At 42.3% G+C, this 22,781-nt stretch overlaps 1 protein-coding gene across 4 annotated transcripts in view; it reads left to right on the top strand.

The window, feature by feature from the left end:
- ZBBX (zinc finger B-box domain containing) overlaps positions 1-22,781 on the top strand; it is a 437,896-nt gene that overhangs the window by 269,219 nt on the left and 145,896 nt on the right. For all 4 annotated transcript variants that reach the window (XM_063916186.1, XM_063916188.1, XM_063916187.1 and 1 more), the window contains one exon: positions 21,315-21,394. In XM_063916186.1, the coding sequence (XP_063772256.1) occupies positions 21,315-21,394 (80 nt within the window). The remainder of the gene's footprint in view (positions 1-21,314; positions 21,395-22,781) is intronic.

The raw sequence follows: 22,781 nt of genomic DNA, 5'->3' as shown, positions 1-22,781 counted from the left end.
ACACAAGTACAGTACGTATCCAAATAGGTTTTCAATCTCAAAAGAAGAGAGAAATAATATAGTGCAACATTGTCTGAATAAATGAACAGAAATGTTTTATTAAATAAGACTCACAATAAAAACATAATCACAAGCATATAACCACTTTCTGTGGATAGGGATCACAATGGCTCATATTCCACTAAGTTACCCGTCCCAGATCGTATAGGGCACAGAGGCCGAAAGCCCGGGATTCTTTCACCTCCTCTGGTAATCAGTGGACCCACTGGAACTCTCCCTCGAATATTTCTCACCAGCAGCTTAAAGCTTTTCGGACTCAAGGTCCTTCATCAGAAGCATGGTGAGAGCTACTAAACCTCCTATATTTATATCCCTTCCAATTAGGCTTAATTACAATTAGTTTTCCCGCCTTTCTCGTTACATGACGTCAGTGGAATTTACGTTATCAACATGTCCATCATTTCTTAATTTCCCACGAGAACATTATCTAGTCCGCACTGGTTCCTGCCGTGCTTAGCGGCCGTTCGTGACCGGAAGTATCTACAAAGCGTCTCCAGTCGAAGTCCCGTCATCACGGGATTTCGTATCTCTGGTGGAAGTGACGTAATTCCGGAAGTCGCTCATGTGTTCCACCTCAAGTGCGGACTGGATTATTGTTACTTGTATTGCAGAGAGGAGTCTCTAGGAATCCAATTCAATATGTTCCGCATTATTGATCATCCATACATAATTTCCATATAGATTCATAAATAGTTTATATAAATGTCCGTATAGAGTCCATAAATAATTCATGTGGATATGTAAAGAGAACACACATAGAAAGAGACATATAAATACATTATAAAAATTAACAACAATTTAAATATATAGAAATAAAAAATGTATATATACATTAGAGGATTTTATTAACCTATATAAAATTACATATACTAGTAAAAAGGACCACCAGAAAAAATTAATTCATAAAAACCATTTCATCTCAAAATCCCCATTTAATCCATTAAGAACCAATGTTTCAAATCCATCTAATTTCCATTTTAGCCAAATTTGATTCAAGATCTCTGCTTTTCCAATTGGTAGAAACAGTTTGTATACCATTAAAATATTTAATCTCATTAGGGTTACAGTTATGTTTTAATTTAAAGTGCATAGCAAAAGTTTGGGTCTCCAGACCCTTTCTTACATTGTAAACATGCTCAGCTAAGCGGGTTTTCAAGTTCCTTATGGTTTTGCCTACATAAAACATACCACATTTACATTCCATCAAATAAATTACATCTTTGGAATTACATGTGATAAAATCACGTATCGGATATTTAATTCCGTTAACTTCGAACTCCTTTATCTTACTAACCCCTTTTACACTACGGCACATTACACATATGCCACATCTATGAAACCCTTGAGTTCTAGTGCTTGTTCTTTTGTTATCCTCTATAGCACTATGTACCAATTTATCCTTTATAGTTCTGGCACGTATTATTTTTTGGTGAATGGTGATGTATCCACACTATACACTATTATTGATATGGAGATAGGCCTCAAAGCTGTAAATTATTTCTTGGAAAAATCAGACCTCACTGAGGAGATCAAAGTTTCATTCTAAAGGGTATTATATTCATTTTAAAAAATAACTATTTTTATTTTAATGGAACTTATTATATCCAAAATATTGGGACAGCCATGGGCACCAGGTTCGCCCCCAGCTATGCCAATCTTTTTATGGCATATTGGGAAGATGTTGTCATCTGAAAGGATGACCGGCTGGGGGCGGGCCTGATGACATGGAATAGATTTATAGATGATGTCCTTTTTGTATGGAAAAATTCGGAAGAAGAATTAAAAAATGTTCTGTGACTCTTTGAATAACAATGAGGTAAACATCAAACTTACCTTCTCCACTACTTCTATTGAGATAAATTTTCTAGACCTTTCGATTTATAATCAGAACGGTAAATTGAAGACTAAAACATTTAGAAAAAGTGCAGATTCAAATGCATACATAGAGAGAACTAGTATGCACCATGACAACTGGTTAGACGGGATACCATATGGACAGTTCCTACGTATAAAGACGAACTGTACAGATAATGAGATATGTCTTCAACAGTTTGATGAATTGGAGTACCGTTTTGAAGATAAAGGTTATGACAAAAAGATTTTAAAGATGGCACGAGAAAAAGCAACTATAGTTGAAAAAAGTAAATTATTGGAGGAGAAGAAAAACATGGTAGAACAGAAAAATAACCATCAGTGGGCTTTTTTAAGTAATTTTAATGTTCAACATAATGAAATTGAATCGGTTTTTAAAAGACATTGGAATATTTTAAGGGAAGACCCCATTTTAGGGAACCAAATACCAGAGAGACCATTTTTTATTTATAGACGTGCCAGAACTATAAAGGATAAATTGGTACATAGTGCTATAGAGGATAACAAAAGAACAGGCACTAGAACTCAAGGGTTTCATAGATGTGGCATATGTGTAATGTGCCGTAGTGTAAAAGGGGTTAGTAAGATAAAGGAGTTCGAAATTAACGGAATTAAATATCCGATACGTGATTTTATCACATGTAATTCCAAAAATGTAATTTATTTGATGGAATGTAAATGTGGTATGTTTTATGTAGGCAAAACCATAAGGAACTTGAAAACCCGTTTAGCTGAGCATGTTTACAATGTAAGAAAGTGTCTGGAGACCCACACTTTTGCTATGCACTTTAAATAAAAACATAACTGTAACCCTAATGAGATTAAATCTTTTAATGGTATACAAACTGTTTCTACCAATTGGAAAAGCAGAGATCTTGAATCAAATTTGGCTAAAATGGAAATGAGATGGGTTTTTAAATTAAAAACATTGGTTCCTAATGGATTAAATGGGGATTTTGAGATGAAATGGTTTTTATGAATTCATTTTTTCTGGTGGTCCTTTTTACTAGTATATATAATTTTATATAGGTTAATAAAATCCTCTAATGTATATATACATTTTTTATTTCTATATATTTAAAGTGTTGTTAATTTTTATAATGTATTTATATGTCTCTTTCTATGTGTGTTCTCTTTACATATCCACATGAATTATTTATGGACTCTATACGGACATTTATATGGACTATTTATGAATCTATATGGAAATTATGTATGGATGATCAATAATGCGGAACATATTGAATTGGATTCCTAGAGACTCCTCTCTGCAATACAAGTAACGATAATCCAGTCCGCACTTGAGGTGGAACGCATGAACGACTTCCGGAATTACGTCACTTCCGCCGGAGATATGAAATCCCGTGATGACGGGACTTCGGCTGGAGATGCTTTGTAGATACTTCCGGTCACGAACGGCCACTAAGCACGGCAGGAACCAGTGCGGACTAGATAATGTTCTCGTGGGAAATTAAGAAATGATGGACATGTTGATAACGTAATTTCCGCTGACGTCATGTAACGAGAAAGGCGGGAAAACTAATTGTAATTAAGCCTAATTGGAAGGGATATAAATATAGGAGGTTTAGTAGCCCTCACCATGCTTCTGATGAAGGACCTTGAGTCCGAAAAGCTTTAAGCTGCTGGTGAGAAATATTCGAGGGAGAGTTCCAGTGGGTCCACTGATTACCAGAGGAGGTGAAAGAATCCCGGGCTTTCGGCCTCTGTGCCCTATACGATCTGGGACGTGTAACTTAGTGGAGTATGAACCATTGTGATCCCTATCCACAGAAAGTGGTTATATGCTTGTGATTATGTTTTTATTGTGAGTCTTATTTAATAAAACATTTCTGTTCATTTGTTCAGACAATGTTGCACTATATTATTTCTCTCTTCTTTTGAGATTGAAAACCTATTTGGATACTTACTTGTGTATGGTGTGGACTAAGAACAAATCCACTATTTGGAGAGTGATTTGGACTCACCTCATTCGTGAATTTATTGGAATCGAAAATCCATTGGGAAATTTTCACTTATTTATATACGGTTGTGGACTAAGAACAAATCCACCATTTGGAGAGAGATTTGGATTTACCTCATTGATGAATTTATTTGAGTAAGACCATTTATTCATTGCATATGCTGTATGCGCCAATTTTGGGAAAATAATCTTTTCTTAGTAGGTGTTTTCATGGCATCCACCAAACCCAGACACATCCATCAGACTGACAGATGGTGAAGCGTATATACATTTCCACTGCTCCAATGGTGGTGTGCTTTAAACTGCTCCAGCTGATGTTTGGAATTGTGCATAGTGATCTGAGTATGTGAGCGGCTGCTCCTCCATGCTTTCACAAACCATGAAGCTACCATATTGTGCTGATGTTGCTGTCAGAAGCAGTAGGGAACTCGGAAGAAAGTACTGCAAGTAAACATGGACAATTTTTGCCTGCTATGCACTTTATCACTCAGACGTCCAGGTCCCTGGGCTTGTGTGGTACATTGCTTCATGGCCGAGTTGTTATTGCTCCTAGACCTCTCCACTTCACAGTAACACCACTTACAGGTGACCATGGCACCTTTAGCAGGACAGACATTTTGGCAATTTGATTTATTTATAGGTGATATCCTATAGCAGTGCTACACTGAAAGTCAATGAACTCTTCAGTACAAACCATTTTACTGCTAATGCTTGACTATGGAGATTGCATGGCTTTATGTGGATTTTATGTATACAGTATGTTAGCTATATGTGTGCAATGGCACAAATTTGGTTGTCCGTGTATGTATGGCCATGTAGTTCATGGGTTTTCAGCAGTTCTGTCTGTCGAAACAGTTGCAATAATTGCTGACCCAACAAAATATATTAATTTGCATATGCATGATTTCTGAAATCCTGAAAACATGACCTGCTGGAGTTACTTGAAAATTGGAGTTGAATACTCCTGATGTAGTGCATACATAGCTACAAATCAGTGCTTTTGTTACAGTGTTTCATTTTATACTATCGTAAACGTACATTTTGCAGTCTTAAGGTCCGTACACATTAGACGATGTCGCTCTGTGAGCGATGTCGTCTATTGTTTAGCCTCCCGGGCCGGCCGGTCGGCGGGCGACTGTACACTCTGAGCGATATGACCGCTCATATCCCTCAGTGACGTCACGCTAACGCCAGCCCTGCATGCAGGTCGTGGACGACAGTCCAGATCCTGCATGCATGCATGCACTTGCGACAGCGACGATTGTTGCTGACCCGAGGGGCCGCGCATCGGTCGTCGCTGCCGGCATACACACTTGCCGATACAATGAGCAACGTCGCTCAGGGAGGGGGAAAATGAGTGACGTCGCTCATTTTATCGGCAAGTGTGTATGGGCCTTAAAAACCATTTTGTGTCACCCTCTTTATAATTACACATTCTACATGCCATTCTAGCCTGTCTTTCATACTGGTGGTATAATAAGAAAGCTTTATAGTTGCATTATGTTACAAAAAAAGCATGTTCCCACTTCCCAATACACTGTACAATACCATTGTAGCAGCCTTCAGTGGTGTTTCTATCGATTTGTTATAGGAAAAGCCAGTATGTACTTACAGTAAATCTTTTTCCTCCTCATCTAACTTAGGTGCCAAGGGGTGTGCGTGATGATGATAGTACTGTACATGGCCTTGCAAGCTCCAATTAGTGTCAGGGTTTCTCTGTATTGGCAACATGCTTGTTAACTTGCAGAACAAAGTATCTGACATTAACCTGCGTCTTTGGAAAATTAATGTGTGCTTTTAAATGATAAAAAGACCTATCCATACATTTACTCTACCTTATCTTTTAGCCGTTAGCTTAGCAATTGCTATAAGCCCACATCAAAGTTAAGCATCGCTGTATATTCTCTGCTCATTATAAAGTTATACAGGCATATTGGCATTGCACTGAAAGAAATTGCATTAATACGAGAGTCACCACTAAGCTAGTGCTGCTACTTACATTTGTGACATTTATTATGGTTCCCTGCTAATTTGGTTAAAATGTGCCTAGATCTTTTTGTATTACATGAGTAAAATGTAACTTTAAATGGGTCAGAGACCAGGAGTATAAATGCACGACCGAGCAAGCATAATTCTTACATGTACTTTCTGGAAATCACTGCTGTTGCTAGGCAGCATTTGATCAGTTACTATTAGTTTTAGAAGTGAATATTTTTCGCTTTTTCTGTATACCACTTTCACCCAGTTACAACGTATTAGCTTTCATTCATATCGCAAATGAGCTGTTTTTCTCTAGGACACTTTTCATTTCATGGATAATGAGTAATTATGAAAAAATAAGTAATTTTACCAAGCTGAAACGGGCACTCAACCTTTTCATGCAAGAAAGCTAAAACGCATGTAATTAATTTACAATTTATTATATTCTGTGTTGAATCCACATTATTTTGTATTTGCTTCAATGAATGCACATACATTATATGTCTGTGTGCATGTATGTGTGTATGTACAGAGATTTATCTTATTTGCTGTGTTTTTCCCCATATTGTACATATGTCATGTGCATAAGATATATTTATGCTAAATACCCACTGGTAAAAGTTACACACTTGGAAGCGCTATTCTCACTATTGATACTATATATATAGAGAGAGAGAGAGAAAGAGAGAAGTAATCAGCGTCACTCCAAGGGATTTTGTAGAGAAATGCTTGTATTGAAATAAAGTTACAGCATGATGTCAGCCTATAGCCCACCGACGTTTCAGTACTTTGCACGCCCTTTTTTCAAGGTGGCAGCTAAACACATTGATAATTCAAATAAACAAAAAAAGACTGACAATGAATGAATTTTACCTTTAAGTAGCCCAGCGTCCTTCCTGACTGCAGGCCGGGAGAGAGGAGGCGTGGTGGATGCCGTGCACGTGGGCGCGTCTGAGCGCGACCCTCTCATCCTGATGACGTCAGTCTGGGCGCCTGGGTTGCCGTGGCAACGCGTCTACCGTCTGACACTCTGCCTCACCAGCCCACAGTCAGGAATGCTGCATGTAAACAGAAACATGATAATATTAAATATGCCTGCGTAGTGAAATCACAATGCACGTCTATAAGGCACTGTAGACACCTATATATAATAATAAACTACGATTTAACCGGATAACATGGTACATCATAAGCAGTGGGACACTAGGTTATATTAAAACACTAGGATATATTAAACCGCTAAGTTGTGTTGGAATAAACAGCTGTAGTGCAGCAGTTACAGCTGCTGAAGAATCATATTACAGTGTTCCACTGAAAACGTTTGTTCAGGCCATTGGGTGCAGTAGTGTAAATTTGATCCAACATCCACTAATGAATCTATTAAGACATATTCCCGCCTAATGAATGACTCAGTTACCAAGTATATTGGAGCCTCTAACACCATACATTGTAATAATAAGAATTTACTTACCGATAATTCTATTTCTCATAGTCCGTAGTGGATGCTGGGGACTCCGTAAGGACCATGGGGAATAGCGGCTCCGCAGGAGACTGGGCACATCTAAAGAAAGCTTTAGGACTATCTGGTGTGCACTGGCTCCTCCCCCTATGACCCTCCTCCAAGCCTCAGTTAGGATACTGTGCCCGGACGAGCGTACACAATAAGGAAGGATTTTGAATCCCGGGTAAGACTCATTCCAGCCACACCAATCACACCGTATAACCTGTGATCTGAACCCAGTTAACAGCATGATAACAGCGGAGCCTCTGAATAGATGGCTCACAACAATAATAACCCGATTTTTGTAACAATAACTATGTACAAGTATTGCAGACAATCCGCACTTGGGATGGGCGCCCAGCATCCACTACGGACTATGAGAAATAGAATTATCGGTAAGTAAATTCTTATTTTCTCTAACGTCCTAAGTGGATGCTGGGGACTCCGTAAGGACCATGGGGATTATACCAAAGCTCCCAAACGGGCGGGAGAGTGCGGATGACTCTGCAGCACCAAATGAGAGAACTCCAGGTCCTCCTCAGCCAGGATATCCATTTTGTAGAATTTTACAAACGTATTTGCTCCTGACCAAGTAGCTGCTCTGCAAAGTTGTAAAGCCGAGACCCCTCGGGCAGCCGCCCAAGATGAGCCCACCTTCCTTGTGGAGTGGGCATTTACAGATTTTTGGCTGTGGCAGGCCTGCCACAGAATGTGCAAGCTGAATTGTACTACAAATCCAACGAGCAATAGTCTGCTTAGAAGCAGGAGCACCCAGCTTGTTGGGTGCACACAGGATAAACAGCGAGTCAGATTTCCTGACTCCAGCCGTCCTGGAAACATATATTTTCAGGGCACTGACAACGTCTAGCAACTTGGAGGCCTCCAAGTCCCTAGTAGCCGCAGGCACCACCAATAGGTTGGTTCAGGTGAGACGCTGAAACCACCTTGGGGAGAAACTGAGGACGAGTCCTCAATTCCGCCCTGTCCAAATGGAAAATCAGATAAGGGCTTTTTCAGGATAAAGCCGCCAATTCTGACACGCGCCTGGCCCAGGCCAGGGCCAACAGCATGACCACTTTCCATGTGAGATATTTTAACTCCACAGATTTAAGTGGTTCAAACCAATGTGACTTTTGGAACCCAAAACTACATTGAGATCCCAAAGTGCCACTGGAGGCACAAAAGGAGGCTGTATATGCAGTACCCCTTTTACAAACGTCTGAACTTCAGGGACTGAAGCTAGTTCTTTTTGGAAGAAAATTGACAGGGCCGAAATTTTGAACCTTAATGGACCCCAATTTCAGGCCCATAGACACTCCTGTTTGCAGGAAATGTAGGAATCGACCCAGTTGAATTTCCTCCGTCGGGCCTTACTGGCCTCGCACCACGCAACATATTTTCGCCAATTGCGGTGATAATGTTTTTGCGGTTACATCCTTCCTGGCTTTGATCAGGATAGGGATGACTTCATCCGGAATGCCTTTTTTCCTTCAGGATCCGGCGTTCAACCGCCATGCCGTCAAACGCAGCCGCGGTAAGTCTTGGAACAGACAGGGTCCTTGCTGGAGCAGGTCCCTTCTTAGAGGTAGAGGCCACAGATCCTCCGTGAGCATCTCTTGAAGTTCCGGTTACCAAGTCCTTCTTGGCCAATCCGGAGCCACGAATATAGTGCTTACTCCTCTCCATCTTATCAATCTCAGTACCTTGGGTATGAGAGGCAGAGGAGGGAACACATACCCTGACTGGTACACCCACGGTGTTACCAGAGCGTCTACAGCTTATTGCCTGAGGGTCCCTGGACCTGGCGCAATACCTGTCGAGTTTTTAATCATGTGGAAGACTTCTGGGTGAAGTCCCCACTCTCCCGGGTGGAGGTCGTGCTGAGGAAGTCTGCTTCCCAGTTGTCCACTCCCGGAATGAATACTGCTGACAGTGCTATCACATGATTTTCCGCCCAGCGAAGAATCCTTGCAGCTTCTGCCATTGCCCTCCTGCTTCTTGTGCCACCCTGTCTGTTTACGTGGGTGACTGCCGTGATGTTGTCCGACTGGATCAACACCGGCTGACCTTGAAGCAGAGGTCTTGCTAAGCTTAGAGCATTGTAAATGTCCCTTAGCTTCAGGATATTTATGTGAAGTGATGTCTCCAGGCTTGACCATAAGCCCTGGATATTCCTTCCCTGTGTGACTGCTCCCCAGCCTCGCAGGCTGGCATCAGTGGTCACCAGGACCCAGTCCTGAATGCCTAATCTGCGGCCCTCTAGAAGATGAGCACTCTGCAACCACCACAGGAGGGACACCCTTGTCCTTGGTGACAGGGTTATCCGCTGATGCATCTGAAGATGCGATCCGGACCATTTGTCCAGCAGGTCCCACTGGAAAGTTCTTGCGTGGAATCTGCCGAATGGGATTGCTTCGTAGGAAGCCACCATTTTACCCAGAACCCTTGTGCATTGATGCACTGAGACTTGGCTCGGTTTTAGGAGGTTCCTGACTAGCTCGGATAACTCCTTGGCTTTCTCCTCCGGGAGAAACACCTTTTTCTGGACTGTGTCCAGGATCATCCCTAGGAACAGAAGACACGTCGTCGGAACCAGGTGCGATTTTGGAATATTGAGATAGTGCTACACCGACCTCCAACTGTTCCCTGGATCTTACCCTTATCAGGGAATTGTCCAAGGAAGGGATAACTAAAATTCACTTCCTCCCAAGGAATATCATCATTTCGGCCATTACCTTGGTAAAGACCCGGGGTGCCGTGTACCATCCATACGGCAGCGTCTGAACTGATAGTGACAGTTCTGTACCATAAACCTGAGGTACCCTTGGTGAGAAGGGTAAATTTTGACATGAAGGTAAGCATCCTTGATGTCCCGAGACATCATGTAGTCCCCTTCTTCCAGGTTCGCAATCACTGCTCTGAGTGACTCAATCTTGAATTTGAACCTCTGTACGTAAGTGTTCAAAGATTTTAGATTTAGAATCGGTCTCACCGAGCCGTCCGGCTTCGGTACCACAACAGTGTGGAATAATACCCCATTCCCTGTTGCAGGAGGGGTATCTTGATTATCACCTGCTGGGAATACAGCTTGTGAATGGCTTCCAAAACTGTCTCCCTGTCAGAAGGAGACATCGGTAAAGCCGACTTTAGGAAACGGCGAGGGGGAGACGTCTCGAATTCTAATTTGTACCCCTGAGATATCACCTGAAGGATCCAGGGGTCTACTTGCGAGTGAGCCCACTGCGCGCTGAAATTCATTGAGACGGGCCCCCCACCGTGCCTGATTCTGCTTGTAAAGCCCCAGCGTATACTGAGGGCTTGGCAGAGGCGGGAGAGGGTTTCTGTTCCTGGGAACTGGCTGATTTCTGCAGCCTTTTTCCTCTCCCTCTGTCACGGGGCAGAAATGAGGAACCTTTTGCCCGCTTGTCCACGAAAAGACTGCGCCTGATAATACGGCGTCTTCTCATGTTGAGAGGCGACCTGGGGTACAAACGTGGAATTCCCAGCTGTTGCCGTGGCCACCAGGTCTGAAAGACCGACCCCAAATAACTCCTCCCTTAATAAAGCAATACTTCCAAATGCCGTTTGGAATACGCATCACCTGACCACTGACGTGTCCATAACCCTCTACTGGTAGAAATGGACAACGCGCTTAGACTTGATGCCAGTCGGCAAATATTCCGCTGTGCATCACGCATATATAGAAATGCATCTTTTAAATGCTCTATAGGCAAAAATATACTGTCCCTATCTAGGGTATCAATATTTTCAGTCAGGGAATCCGACCACGCCAACCCAGCTCTGCACATCCAGGCTGAGGCGATTGCTGGTCGCAGTATAACACCATTATGTGTGTAAATACCTTTTAGGATACCCTCCTGCTTTCTATCAGCAGGATCCTTAAGGGCGGCCTTCTCAGGCGAAGGTAGAGCCCTTACAAGCGTGTTAGCGCTTTATCCCCCCTAGGGGGTGTTTCCCAACGCACCCTAACCTCTGGCGGGAAAGGATATAATGCCAATAACATTTTAGAAATTATCCGTTGTTATCGGGGGAAACCCACGCATCATCACACACCTCATTTAATTTCTCAGATTCAGGAAAACTACAGGTAGTTTTTCCTCACCGAACATAATACCCCTTTTTTGGTGGTACTCGTATTATCAGAAATGTGTAAAACATTTTTCATTGCCTCAATCATGTAACGTGTGGCCCTACTGGAAGTCACATTCGTCTCTTCACCGTCGACACTGGAGTCAGTATCCGTGTCGGCGTCTATATCTGCCATCTGAGGTAACGGGCGCTTTAGAGCCCCTGACGGCCTATGAGACTCTGGACAGGCACAAGCTGAGTAGCCGGCTGTCTCATGTCAACCACTGTCTTTTATACAGAGCTGACACTAATTCCTTCCAACAGTTCATCCACTCAGGTGTCGACCCCCTAGGGGGTAACATCACTATTACAGGCAATCTGCTCCGTCTCCACATCATTTTTCTCCTCATACATGTCGACACAAAAGTACCGACATACAGCACACACACAGGGAATGCTCTGATAGAGGACAGGACCCCACTAGCCCTTTGGGGAGACAGAGGGAGAGTTTGCCAGCACACACCAGAGCGCTATATATATACAGGGATAACCTTATATAAGTGTTTTTCCCCTTATAGCTGCTGTATAGTTAATACTGCGCCTAATTAGTGCCCCCCTCTCTTTTTTTAACCCTTTCTGTAGTGTAGTGACTGCAGGGGAGAGACAGGGAGCTTCCCTCCAACGGAGCTGTGAGGGAAAATGGCGCCAGTGTGCTGAGGAGATAGGCTCCGCCCCTTTTTCGGTGACTTTTCTCCTGCTTTTTTATGGATTCTGGCAGGGGTTAAATGCATCCATATAGCCCAGGAGCTATATGTGATGCATTTTTTTGCCATCCAAGGTGTTTTTATTGCGTCTCAGGGCGCCCCCCCCCAGCGCCCTGCACCCTCAGTGACCGAAGTGTGAAGTGTGCTGAGAGCAATGGCGCACAGCTGCAGTGCTGTGCGCTACCTTGTTGAAGACAGGACGTCTTCTGCCGCCGATTTTCCGGACCTCTTCTGCCTTCTGGCTCTGTAAGGGGGCCGGCGGCGCGGCTCTGGGACCCATCCAAGCTGGGCCTGTGATCGTCCCGCTGGAGCTAATGTCCAGTAGCCTAAGAAGCCCAATCCACTCTGCACGCAGGTGAGTTCGCTTCTTCTCCCCTTAGTCCCTCGATGCAGTGAGCCTGTTGCCAGCAGGTCTCACTGAAAATAAAAAACCTAATCTAAAACTTTCACTAAGAAGCTCAGGAGAGCCCCTAGTGTGCACCCTTCTCGTTCGGGCACAGAGATCTAACTGAAGCTTGGAGGAGGGTCATAGGGGGAGGGGCCAGTGCACACCAGATAGTCCTAAAGCTTTCTTTAGATGTGCCCAGTCTCCTGCGGAGCCGCTATTCCCCATGGTCCTTACGGAGTCCCCAGCATCCACTTAGGACGTTAGAGAAATGTCATTGCAAGAACAGAAAGCCCTTATACAACTTGGCCATTACAGAGATGTCGTGTTTCGCCCCGCCGATAAGGGGGGCACTATTGTGATTCAAAATCTAACCGATTATATACATGAAATCTACAGACAATTGAGTGACCCAAACACTTATATAGTTCTGTGCATTGATCCTTCAATCCAATATAAAAACGAACTGGACTCTCTACTTTTACAAGCCAAACACAACGGCCTCATCACATCTAATTTACGTAAAACCATCACTCAAGAATTTCCGATCACTCCAATATTATACACTGTACCCAAAATTCACAAGAATGTTACTCATCCGCCTGGTCGACCAATTATCATTATTATTATTATTAACAAACATCCTCGGTTCATTAAGGACACTTAGTTTTATTAACAAACTAGAGAGTATGAGTACTGTCCGGAGTGATACCAACTTGTTGACAGCTGACATTTGCAGTTTCTATACCTCGATACCACATCTGGAGGGTTTAACACTATGAGACGATTCCTTACTACTGAGGCTATACCCGACATGGATCATGAGTTATTTCTTCAATTATTACAGCTGACCTTGAATAGAAATTACTTTATTTTCAATGGACATTTTTATCAATAACTAAGTGGATGTGCGATGGGGAGCTCGGTAGCACCCAGCTACACTAATGTCTACATGTTCTATGAGGAGGAGGAGATGTTTTTCAATCTACCTGATTATCAGCAAAATTGTTTACTATATGCTAGATATATTAACGATGTGTTCATTGTCTGGACAGGAGGGGAAGATCTTCTAAAGTCTATGCTATCGCGAATCAATCAGCGCAAATCTCCAATCAGAATCACCTATAAATACAGTAAACAAACTATACACTACCTTGACGTTCCTATCTCCGTTGAGAACAATACATTACTCACTGGTTTATATACAAAACAAACAGACAGAAATACGTTATTGTTATCATCCAGTCATCCTCCTAAAGCTTTAAAGAAAGGATTACCACAATGCCAAATGTTACGTGTAGCATGTATTTCTAATGATATCCAGGGAGAGACCAAGGCCTCGATTTAGTTGTAGATAAATTCACAAAAAGAGGGTATGATCTTAAAGTTCTCAAACAATAACGGGAAGAAGTTACGAAGATCCCGCGTCAGACTTTATTGCTTCCGAAAAACAAGAAAGATCAGCAACGTATTCCGTGGAAGATGCAGTTCACCACTTTCAGTGGCGTAATCCAAGGGGCCTCCCAGGCTTTGTGGCCCATTGTATCAACTGACCAAGCATTAACCTGCTTTAGGAACAAAAAACCTATGGATTGTTTTACACGCGGACGAAATATTAGAGATCATGTTGTCCATGCAGACATAATGGGTTTTGAGAATTCAATTTATCAAGGGAGCACCTTTCTACAGCGCACTCCTGAAAGCTATAAATGCATTGACTGCACCACGTGCAAGGACAGTATTACGTGTAAAACTTTTCCTCATCCACATTCACAGAAAGTATATCATATTCGACATGTGTTGACGTACCAAACCACTCATGTTATTTATACCATCACGTGTCCGTGTGGTCTCACATACGTCGGAAAAACCATCAGAACAGCGAGAACCAGGATGGCTCTTCATCACTCAGGGATCAAGGCGGCATTACTGTCTGGTACATCCGAACAACCAGTTCCACGCCATTAGGTACAAGCGAAACATTAGTTGACACATTTTAAACATCAATTGATAGATCATGTACCACCCAAACTCAGAGGAGGAGATCGAGATGGAATGCTCCTGAAAATAGAATCCAAATGGCTCTGTACATTGAACGCTATTGCACCCAATGGCCTGAACGAACATTTTCAGTGGAACACTTTAACATGATTCTTCAGTCAGCTGTAACTGCTGCACTAGAGCTGTTTATTCCAACACAACTTAGCGGTTTAATATATCCTAGTATTTTAATATAACCTAGTGTCCCATTGCTTATGATGTATCTTGCCAGTAGTCCACAATTGTCATTTACACGATGAGTATTTGCTGAGCCCTGATGTTTGTGCATATTTGCTATATCTGCTATATGAAGTAAAAAGCTGATTGAATATTAAGCAGTGTGCTGGTCCTGTCTACACCCTGGCTGGAGAGTTATGGATGGTCATGCGTTAATTTATATATATATGGAATGGTTATATATATATATATATATATATATATATATATATAATAATCCCAAATTTGCCCTTATCTTGCGCTATTCGAGCAGCAGCACCTCCAAAACAATCCTCCTGTTAGTAAGGATCCAAACCACGTATCACCACCAAATGAATCAGAGGGCGCTTAATTGCTTTCAATCCATACAGATAGTCAATGTGTCTCAGTAACAAAACAAAAAAAAGTGTATTAAGAATATGCTCAATTCAACATTGATAGATCAGCAAACCCTTTTTGACATACACATAATATTGAACATAATTATATGTCAGCAGATAGTAACAGTGGGGCATTGCTCTTCACAACCCTGACGCGTTTCATCCTGAAAGGACTTCTTCATGTCCTTTGGACGTTCAAGTAACCATACGGGAAGGACAACTCCACACGGGTTTGTTTAGCAAACCAACCGATAGAAACACGCTCCTCAGAGCTAATAGCCACCATCCGAAAGCCCTCAAGAATGGATTACCCTGTTCCCAAATGATCAGGATCTCACGTATTATCAGTGACCATGAAACATTGGATTTAGAGCTTGACAACTTAGTTTCCAAGTTTTTAGAAAGAGGCTATAATCGGCAGCTCCTTATTAAACATAAGTTAGAGGTTAAGCAGTTATCCAGAGAGTCCCTTCTCTCCCCAAGTGTTCGTCAACAAAAGCCAGTTGTCCCGTTTATATCTAGGTATAATACGGCGAGCCCAGTTGTCCAGAGGGCCTTGTGGCCCATTGTTGCCTCTGATCAATCTTTGCCCGTATTTAAAGGAACCCGTCCTATGATGTGTTACTCACGTGGGAGAAATATTAAAGATCAAGTAATGCACACGGACATTACAGACTTTCAGTCAGCAGTGAAACAACAGAAAGTATCTTCCACCGTGTTTTTGGGCAGAACTCCCGGATGCTATAAATGTATCAAATGCACCAATTGTGAACACATGATTGTTGGTTCTAGTTTCAGTAACTCTCACCGACACAAGTCTTATAAGTCCGTGTGGGCTGCATTATGTTGGCAAATCAATTAGATCTTTGAGGGAGAAAATGGCCCTTCATCGCTCGGCCATTAAACAGGCATTGTTGGGTAAGGACTCCGAGCAGCCAGTTGCAAGACACTGTGCAGCAGCAAAGCACATTAGGAATGATCTTCGTCACCTGATCATTGATCGTGTTCCCAAACACAAGTTGCTGGTGTATATGAACAGATGCAACTTGCTGTACATGCTGCCCTTGCTGCATTTTCCTGACGATGATCCTGAGGGATCGGAACGTTGAATGAACTCTCTTTGTGAAATCACCATGATAACTATAAATTAAAAATCAATGCTTTTTACGTGCAAAATTCTGGTGAGTGCCCCTTTATGCTGTCTCTCTATACGTTGATGTCTGGACCCATGCTCTGGACCTCTTGGGAGTCACCCCAGTCGATGTTATATTTTTCCTGTGCGAGTGCGACCACATCTGGAACTATATATATATATATATATATATACAGAGGTGACGCTAACCAATATGGGTGGTCATTCCGAGTTGTTCGCTCGGTCATTTTTTTTGCATCGCATCGATTTTCCGCTAATTGCGCATGCGCAATGTTCGCACTGCGCCAAGTAAATTTGCTATGAAGATTGGTATTTTACTCATGGCATTACGAGGTTTTTTCTTCGTTCTGGAGATCGGAGTGTGATTGACAGGAAGTGGGTGTTTCTGGGCGGAAACTGGCCGTTTTATGGGAGTGTGTGAAAAAACGCTACCGATTCTGGGAAAAACGCGGGAGTGGCTGGAGAAACGGAGGAGTGTCTGGGCGAACGCTGGGTGTGTTTGTGACGTCAAACCAGGAACGACAAGCACTGAACTGATCGCACTGGAAGAGTAAGTCTCGAGCTACTCAGAAACTGCACAGAGAAGTCTTTTCGCAATATTGCGAATCTTTCATTCGCAATTTTGATAAGCTAAGATTCACTCCCAGTAGGCGGCGGCTTAGTGTGTGCAATGCTGCTAAAAGCAGCTTGCGAGCGAACAACTCGGAATGAGGGCCATGATACCCTAGTCAAGATTTTGGCTGGTGCCCCCCAGCAATGCCGCTAGTTCCGCCTCTGACCCTGCACCCCTTTTCCAGCATCATCACCCCTCACTCATAGCAGACCTCATTTTGGTGCTCCTACACCCTATATTTTAAATAGGAACAGTGCCCACATTCGGCGCACAGCCCAAAAAGTTGTGTATTCTTGCTAGGAAGGGGCATGGCCACACAATAGTACCCCTAATTCAAATTACTCCACACAGTAGTGCAACTTTATTCACATTTTATCATGCATTGGTGTCCCTTATTCACGTTACATCACACAGTATTACCACTTTACCTTATATATGTTACTCCTCACAGTAGTGCCCCTTATTCACATTACATCACACTGAATTGCTCCTTATTCACATTACATCACACCATATTGCTCTTTATTCACATTAGACCACACAGTAGTGCCCTTTCTATAAGTTACGCCACACGGTAGAGCACCTTATACACATAATGCCACACATTGCTAATGCATTTATACAAATATTACCACACAGTAATGCCCCTCACACATATGACACACATTATTAATGTCCTTATAAACATAATGCACCTTACACATTATGCCAACCTTTATTAATGCCCTTATATACATAATGTCCCTTACACATATGCTGCACATTATTAGTGCCCTTATACACATAATGACACACATAATGTCCCTTTCACATATACTGCACATTATTAGTGCCCTTATACACATAATGCCCCTTACACAAATGCCACACACTATTAATGCATTTATACACATGACACACAATCCACCTGCACACTGCACTCACATGGCAGCTAACACTGTGACCTCTGTCTCTGCTTGGGTACAGATGTGTCCTCATACATATTTTCTCAATACACCATGCAGCAGGAACAGCAGGCATCTCTGCTAACATCAGGTGCCTTTTTTGACGAAAATGTATCTTATTTGCATTACTATGTGGCTAGGATGCACAAGCAGCTTCTGCTGATTAAAATGATATGTGGCATGCCTATGTTCTGTGTGTTACTGTGACTGTTTCTGTATACGAAATGCTACATTACAGTGATTTCCAGGAATACACTGTAACGTAGCATTTCGTATGCAGATACAGCCACAGTCACACACAGAACATAGGCATATTGCATATCATTTTAATCAGCAGAAGCTGCTTGTGCCCCTAGGCATACCAAATGCCCTAGGCTTTTGCCTATGTCTAGGTCCGGCTCTGTATATGTATGTGTGTGTATTTTATAACTGTGTGAGTGAGAGAGAGAGAGATACTGAAGAGTACACACACACAAACCTCCTGTAAAGTCCTTACATGTCTGGTCTCAGTAATCACTAAGAAGCGGTCGAAATACCGACACCGGAATCACGTCTGGCACAATCCCGACAGGGGGGCGAGCGCAACACAGCCCCTTGTGGGCTCGCTGCGCTCGCCACGCTGCGGGCACGATAATTTATTCTCCCTCTATGGGTGTCGTGGGAGAATATGTCGGGATTGTGCCGGTCGGGATTCCGGTGTTGGTATTTCGACCGCCGGGATTCCGTCTGGCGGAATCTTGACCGCATCCCCTGTACATATATATATATATATATATATATATATATATAGATAGATAGAGATATATATATATATATATATATATATATAGATAGATAGATAGATAGATAGATATAGATAGATATATATATATGAAAGGGCACTCTGGGATAGGATATATTGCCGGGGTGCCTTCCCAATGGGACAATGTAGAGATGCAGATATTCCTGAACAAAAGGAAAAGGGCGGAACTCCTCCGGTCTTGTGGAAAAAGTACTGAGCAGTGCTGTTTATTAACACAACGTTTCAAGGCCTGCTGGACCTGATGAAAAGGCCAGCAGATGCAACAAAGAAGAAAAAAGTATGACTCTTGTTGGGGCGCACTCTTGTTGTATCTTAGTGTCTAATGATTAGTGATGTGTCTAAGAAATAATAGATTCTTTATTTCTACTCTTAAAATAAATGGGAACTCAGCACAAAACAAAACTCAGTAGTGAGATTAAACATAAGTAACTGTTGATATTCCAACAGAGGAAAAAAGCATTCCCTAAAAAAATGGAGTGTTCAGATCTTAAATATGCTTAGATAAATGCATATTGGAAGATAGCTATATACCATGCTGCTTCCAGCAGGCCTTGAAACGTGTTAATAAACAGCACAGCTCAGTACTTTTTCCATAAGACCGGAGGAGTGCCGCCCTTTTCCTTTTGTTCAGGAATATCTGCGTCTCTCTCTCTCTCTCTCTCTCTCTCTCTCTCTCTCTCTCTCTCTCTCTATATATATATATATATATATATATATATATATGCATGCAGACGTAGTTGGCACTCCGGATAAATAACAGACAGCAATACCAAAGTGGTTCAAGTAGCTTGAACCGCTTTGGTATTGCTGTCTGTTATTTATCCGGAGTACCAACCACTTCTGCGAGCATATTGTATGAGTGCCGGACATTTTCTTCTATCTATCTATCTATCTATCTATCTATCTATCTATCTATCTATCTATCTATCTATCTGTCTATCTATCTATCTAACGTGTACGCCCGGCGTGACTAGGCGATCCTTCCACCTAGCCCTGCCGGAGTGCACAGGTACGCTCTCCCATTCCAGTGAATGGGGCACGTCTCCTTCACGTGTCAAACTGAAAATATGCTCCCTGCTTTAAAGCGCGCCTGCCAACTAACTCATGGCTTTTAAAGGTGAAACAGGAGTTGTGTTGGTGACTGTCTCAGCTGACTATGGTGAATGCTGGGCTCTCTGGTTTTATATAATTCCTGGGTCTCAGTCCATCCCTGGTAAAGAGCTTGGTCAGGGCACCGGAACTTCATCTCAGGCTGTTTCCATACACACATAATAAATCCTGTGGTGATGCGCATTCACATGCACAAACCTGGGATGTTGATGTAAGTGTGAAGTGGGCATATATGACAATGCTACATTTCAAATAGCTAATGTCAAATAAAGGTGTCAATGCCAACAGTCCCCAACAATGAAGGGTTACATTTTCTGCTGATGACAAAGGTATGCCTTCCTGCATGGTGTCATGTCTCCTTTAGTGTTATATTTTACTATTTTATTTGCTGTACTTGGCATGTTTGCCTGAACAATACAAATCAGGGCTGTGGCAGCTATCTGTAAAATGCATTGTTTAATAATCTGTCTTTCTCAGGATTCTAGCATTCTGTTTGATGTAGTAGTATATGAATATGAAATATGAAGAGTATTTTATAGAATGTGAAAATAAAACGTGCTAAAAACGATTGTAAACCTGTCATACTGACATTGGCTCCTGGTGTATTGCATGAAAAATATATACAGGGGTATCATCATAGCCTCACTATGCAGATAATGTAAGATGTGTTTACAGTGTCTCAAAATTATTTGATGTTTTTGACATACAATATAGCACTGACTGGCACATGCCACATTTTCACTGATCACTTTTTTTTTTTTTACTGAGGGACACAAATGTGGTGCTCAGGAGTAGGCATTCATACTTTTTGGAAGTTCTAAGATAAAGCTCAACCGTCCTCACAGCTCTTCAGTGTTATGTTTTGCTTTTACCATTAATGAGCTGCATGAAGTAACCTTGTGCTAGAGTACTGGTTAATATCAGCACTGTGCAGACATGAAATGTGTATATGTCAAAGAAAATGTCAAAGTGGATAATGCCAGTATTCTTCCAGATCTTGTTAACATCACTCAAGCACATTTCCATGTCAAATAAAATAAGTTATGAATGATGAAGCAGATACTGTTGCGTTAGGCAAGTTCCAAATCTGTTCCTTTTATTGTTAAAAAAAAACTTCAGAGTTTGGCTGACAACCCGCATCTCCGTCCAACTCGGATGGCATTACATCTGGCCCAAAGAGTCAGATCCCTTCCAAAGGTGCACTAGGGGATTTTACTATTTGGGCATTTTGTTATTTTTCTTTTACTTAAAATCTTAAACGCCAAATATATCAGTGGCATTTAGGTTACATTTTAAACCCAACAAACTCTATCTCTTCATCTTTACCCCAGTGTGAAAACATATAGTTGTCCTCAGAATGTGTTTTATTTGCTATAGCTGTAGTGTTTTGGCATTAATTTAGTAGTATATATGTGTTTAAATAGGGGACAGAAGAAGAACTTGAAGAATCTAGCCTTTTTTTGGTGACAGAGGTTGAGTCCAATGAAACGAAAAGTCAACAAAGGTAAGTGTCATCAGATACAGTATGTTCCATCTTAATTTGACATTTTTCTGAAATCTGTTATTATAGAGATGTGTTTCACATGATCAGCCACTCATGCAGGGGTGGATTTAGGGGTGAGGGCGCCCTTAGGCACAACAGTTATGGCTGCCCCCCCCCTCTACCTAATTGTATTTTATTCACTGGTTATAAGCCCTCATTTGATGATAGCCAAATAGAATAATAAAAAAAGCCACATTGACAATTTTATATTTTTAATTATGTATACCTATTTACTAAGTAGGACAGCTATAGGAACAGGGCAGTATGTGCATGGGGACTATTGCACATGCACAAATCACTGTGGAGATAGTCGTGGCAGCCATTTTTGCATTGATTTATGTCTGCAGTGTCAACCTCTGCTGCGGGACTCCTCAGGGGATGCAAACGCATCGTGGGCAACAATTGAAAAGGACACATCTGTAGGCAAGGAGGGGGAGAGAAGGAGGGGGCCCTGCTGGGAAGGTGCGCCAATGGTAATAGCGAACACCACACAACAATAAAAATGGCACATTATCTAAAGAGAGCAAATAAAGTACAGAGAACACCAACAAGAAACACACTGAGGTAGACAGGTGGTTATAACGCGTTGGGTATGGGATCCCGGTGGTCAAAATCCTGACACCGGAGTCCTGACCGCCAGAATGCCGACAGGGGGTGCGAGCGCAACAAAGCCCCTTGCGGAATCGCTGCGCTTGCATGCTGCGGCTCAGTGGCTCGCTGCGCTCGCCACAGGTACTGTTCCCACTCCATGGGTGTCGTGGACACCCAGGAGAGGGAATAGCTGTGGCGCCGCTGCCAGCATTCTGGTGGTCGGGATTTTGACCGCCGGGATTTCGACTGCCAGGATCCCGACTACATCCCGTTATAACAGGAGGTCTGACATTCCATAAGCTATAGGAGAGTGAGAGGGGTGATTGGTATCACAGACCTCAAATCTGCAGAAATTTGGGAGCTCTGTTAACCACTTAACTGATGGTTTTTCCCTTCATGTTGATAACATTATTTTTTTTATTTAATATAGTAAATTAATATTATTTTATGCACATCTGCAGAATAGATCTCCTTGTCAAAAACTGGGGGACACAATGGGGCGAGGCAGTCGTATGTGATCTGACCATGCCAGTTAAGTGGTAATGACAAATGCTGTGATTTTTTCCACATCTGCCAGATGCCAAATATTATCATTTACTAAGCAAAGAGAATGGGCTTCAGGACGTTTCCAGTTGCATGCCATTAAACATCTGGCAGCATTTAGAATCTGAGCCTCACAGTTTTTTTGGCAGCATTGTCCAAAGCGGTGAGTGGTTTAACAATGTGGACATTCACTACCTTACTAATCAGATCTGCA

Source organism: Pseudophryne corroboree, chromosome 4, assembly GCF_028390025.1.
Source record: "Pseudophryne corroboree isolate aPseCor3 chromosome 4, aPseCor3.hap2, whole genome shotgun sequence".
In the NCBI taxonomy this organism is placed as follows: domain Eukaryota; kingdom Metazoa; phylum Chordata; class Amphibia; order Anura; family Myobatrachidae; genus Pseudophryne; species Pseudophryne corroboree.
The sequence above is the reverse complement of the archived record's forward strand: the minus strand, read 5'-3'. Positions and strand labels throughout refer to the sequence as shown.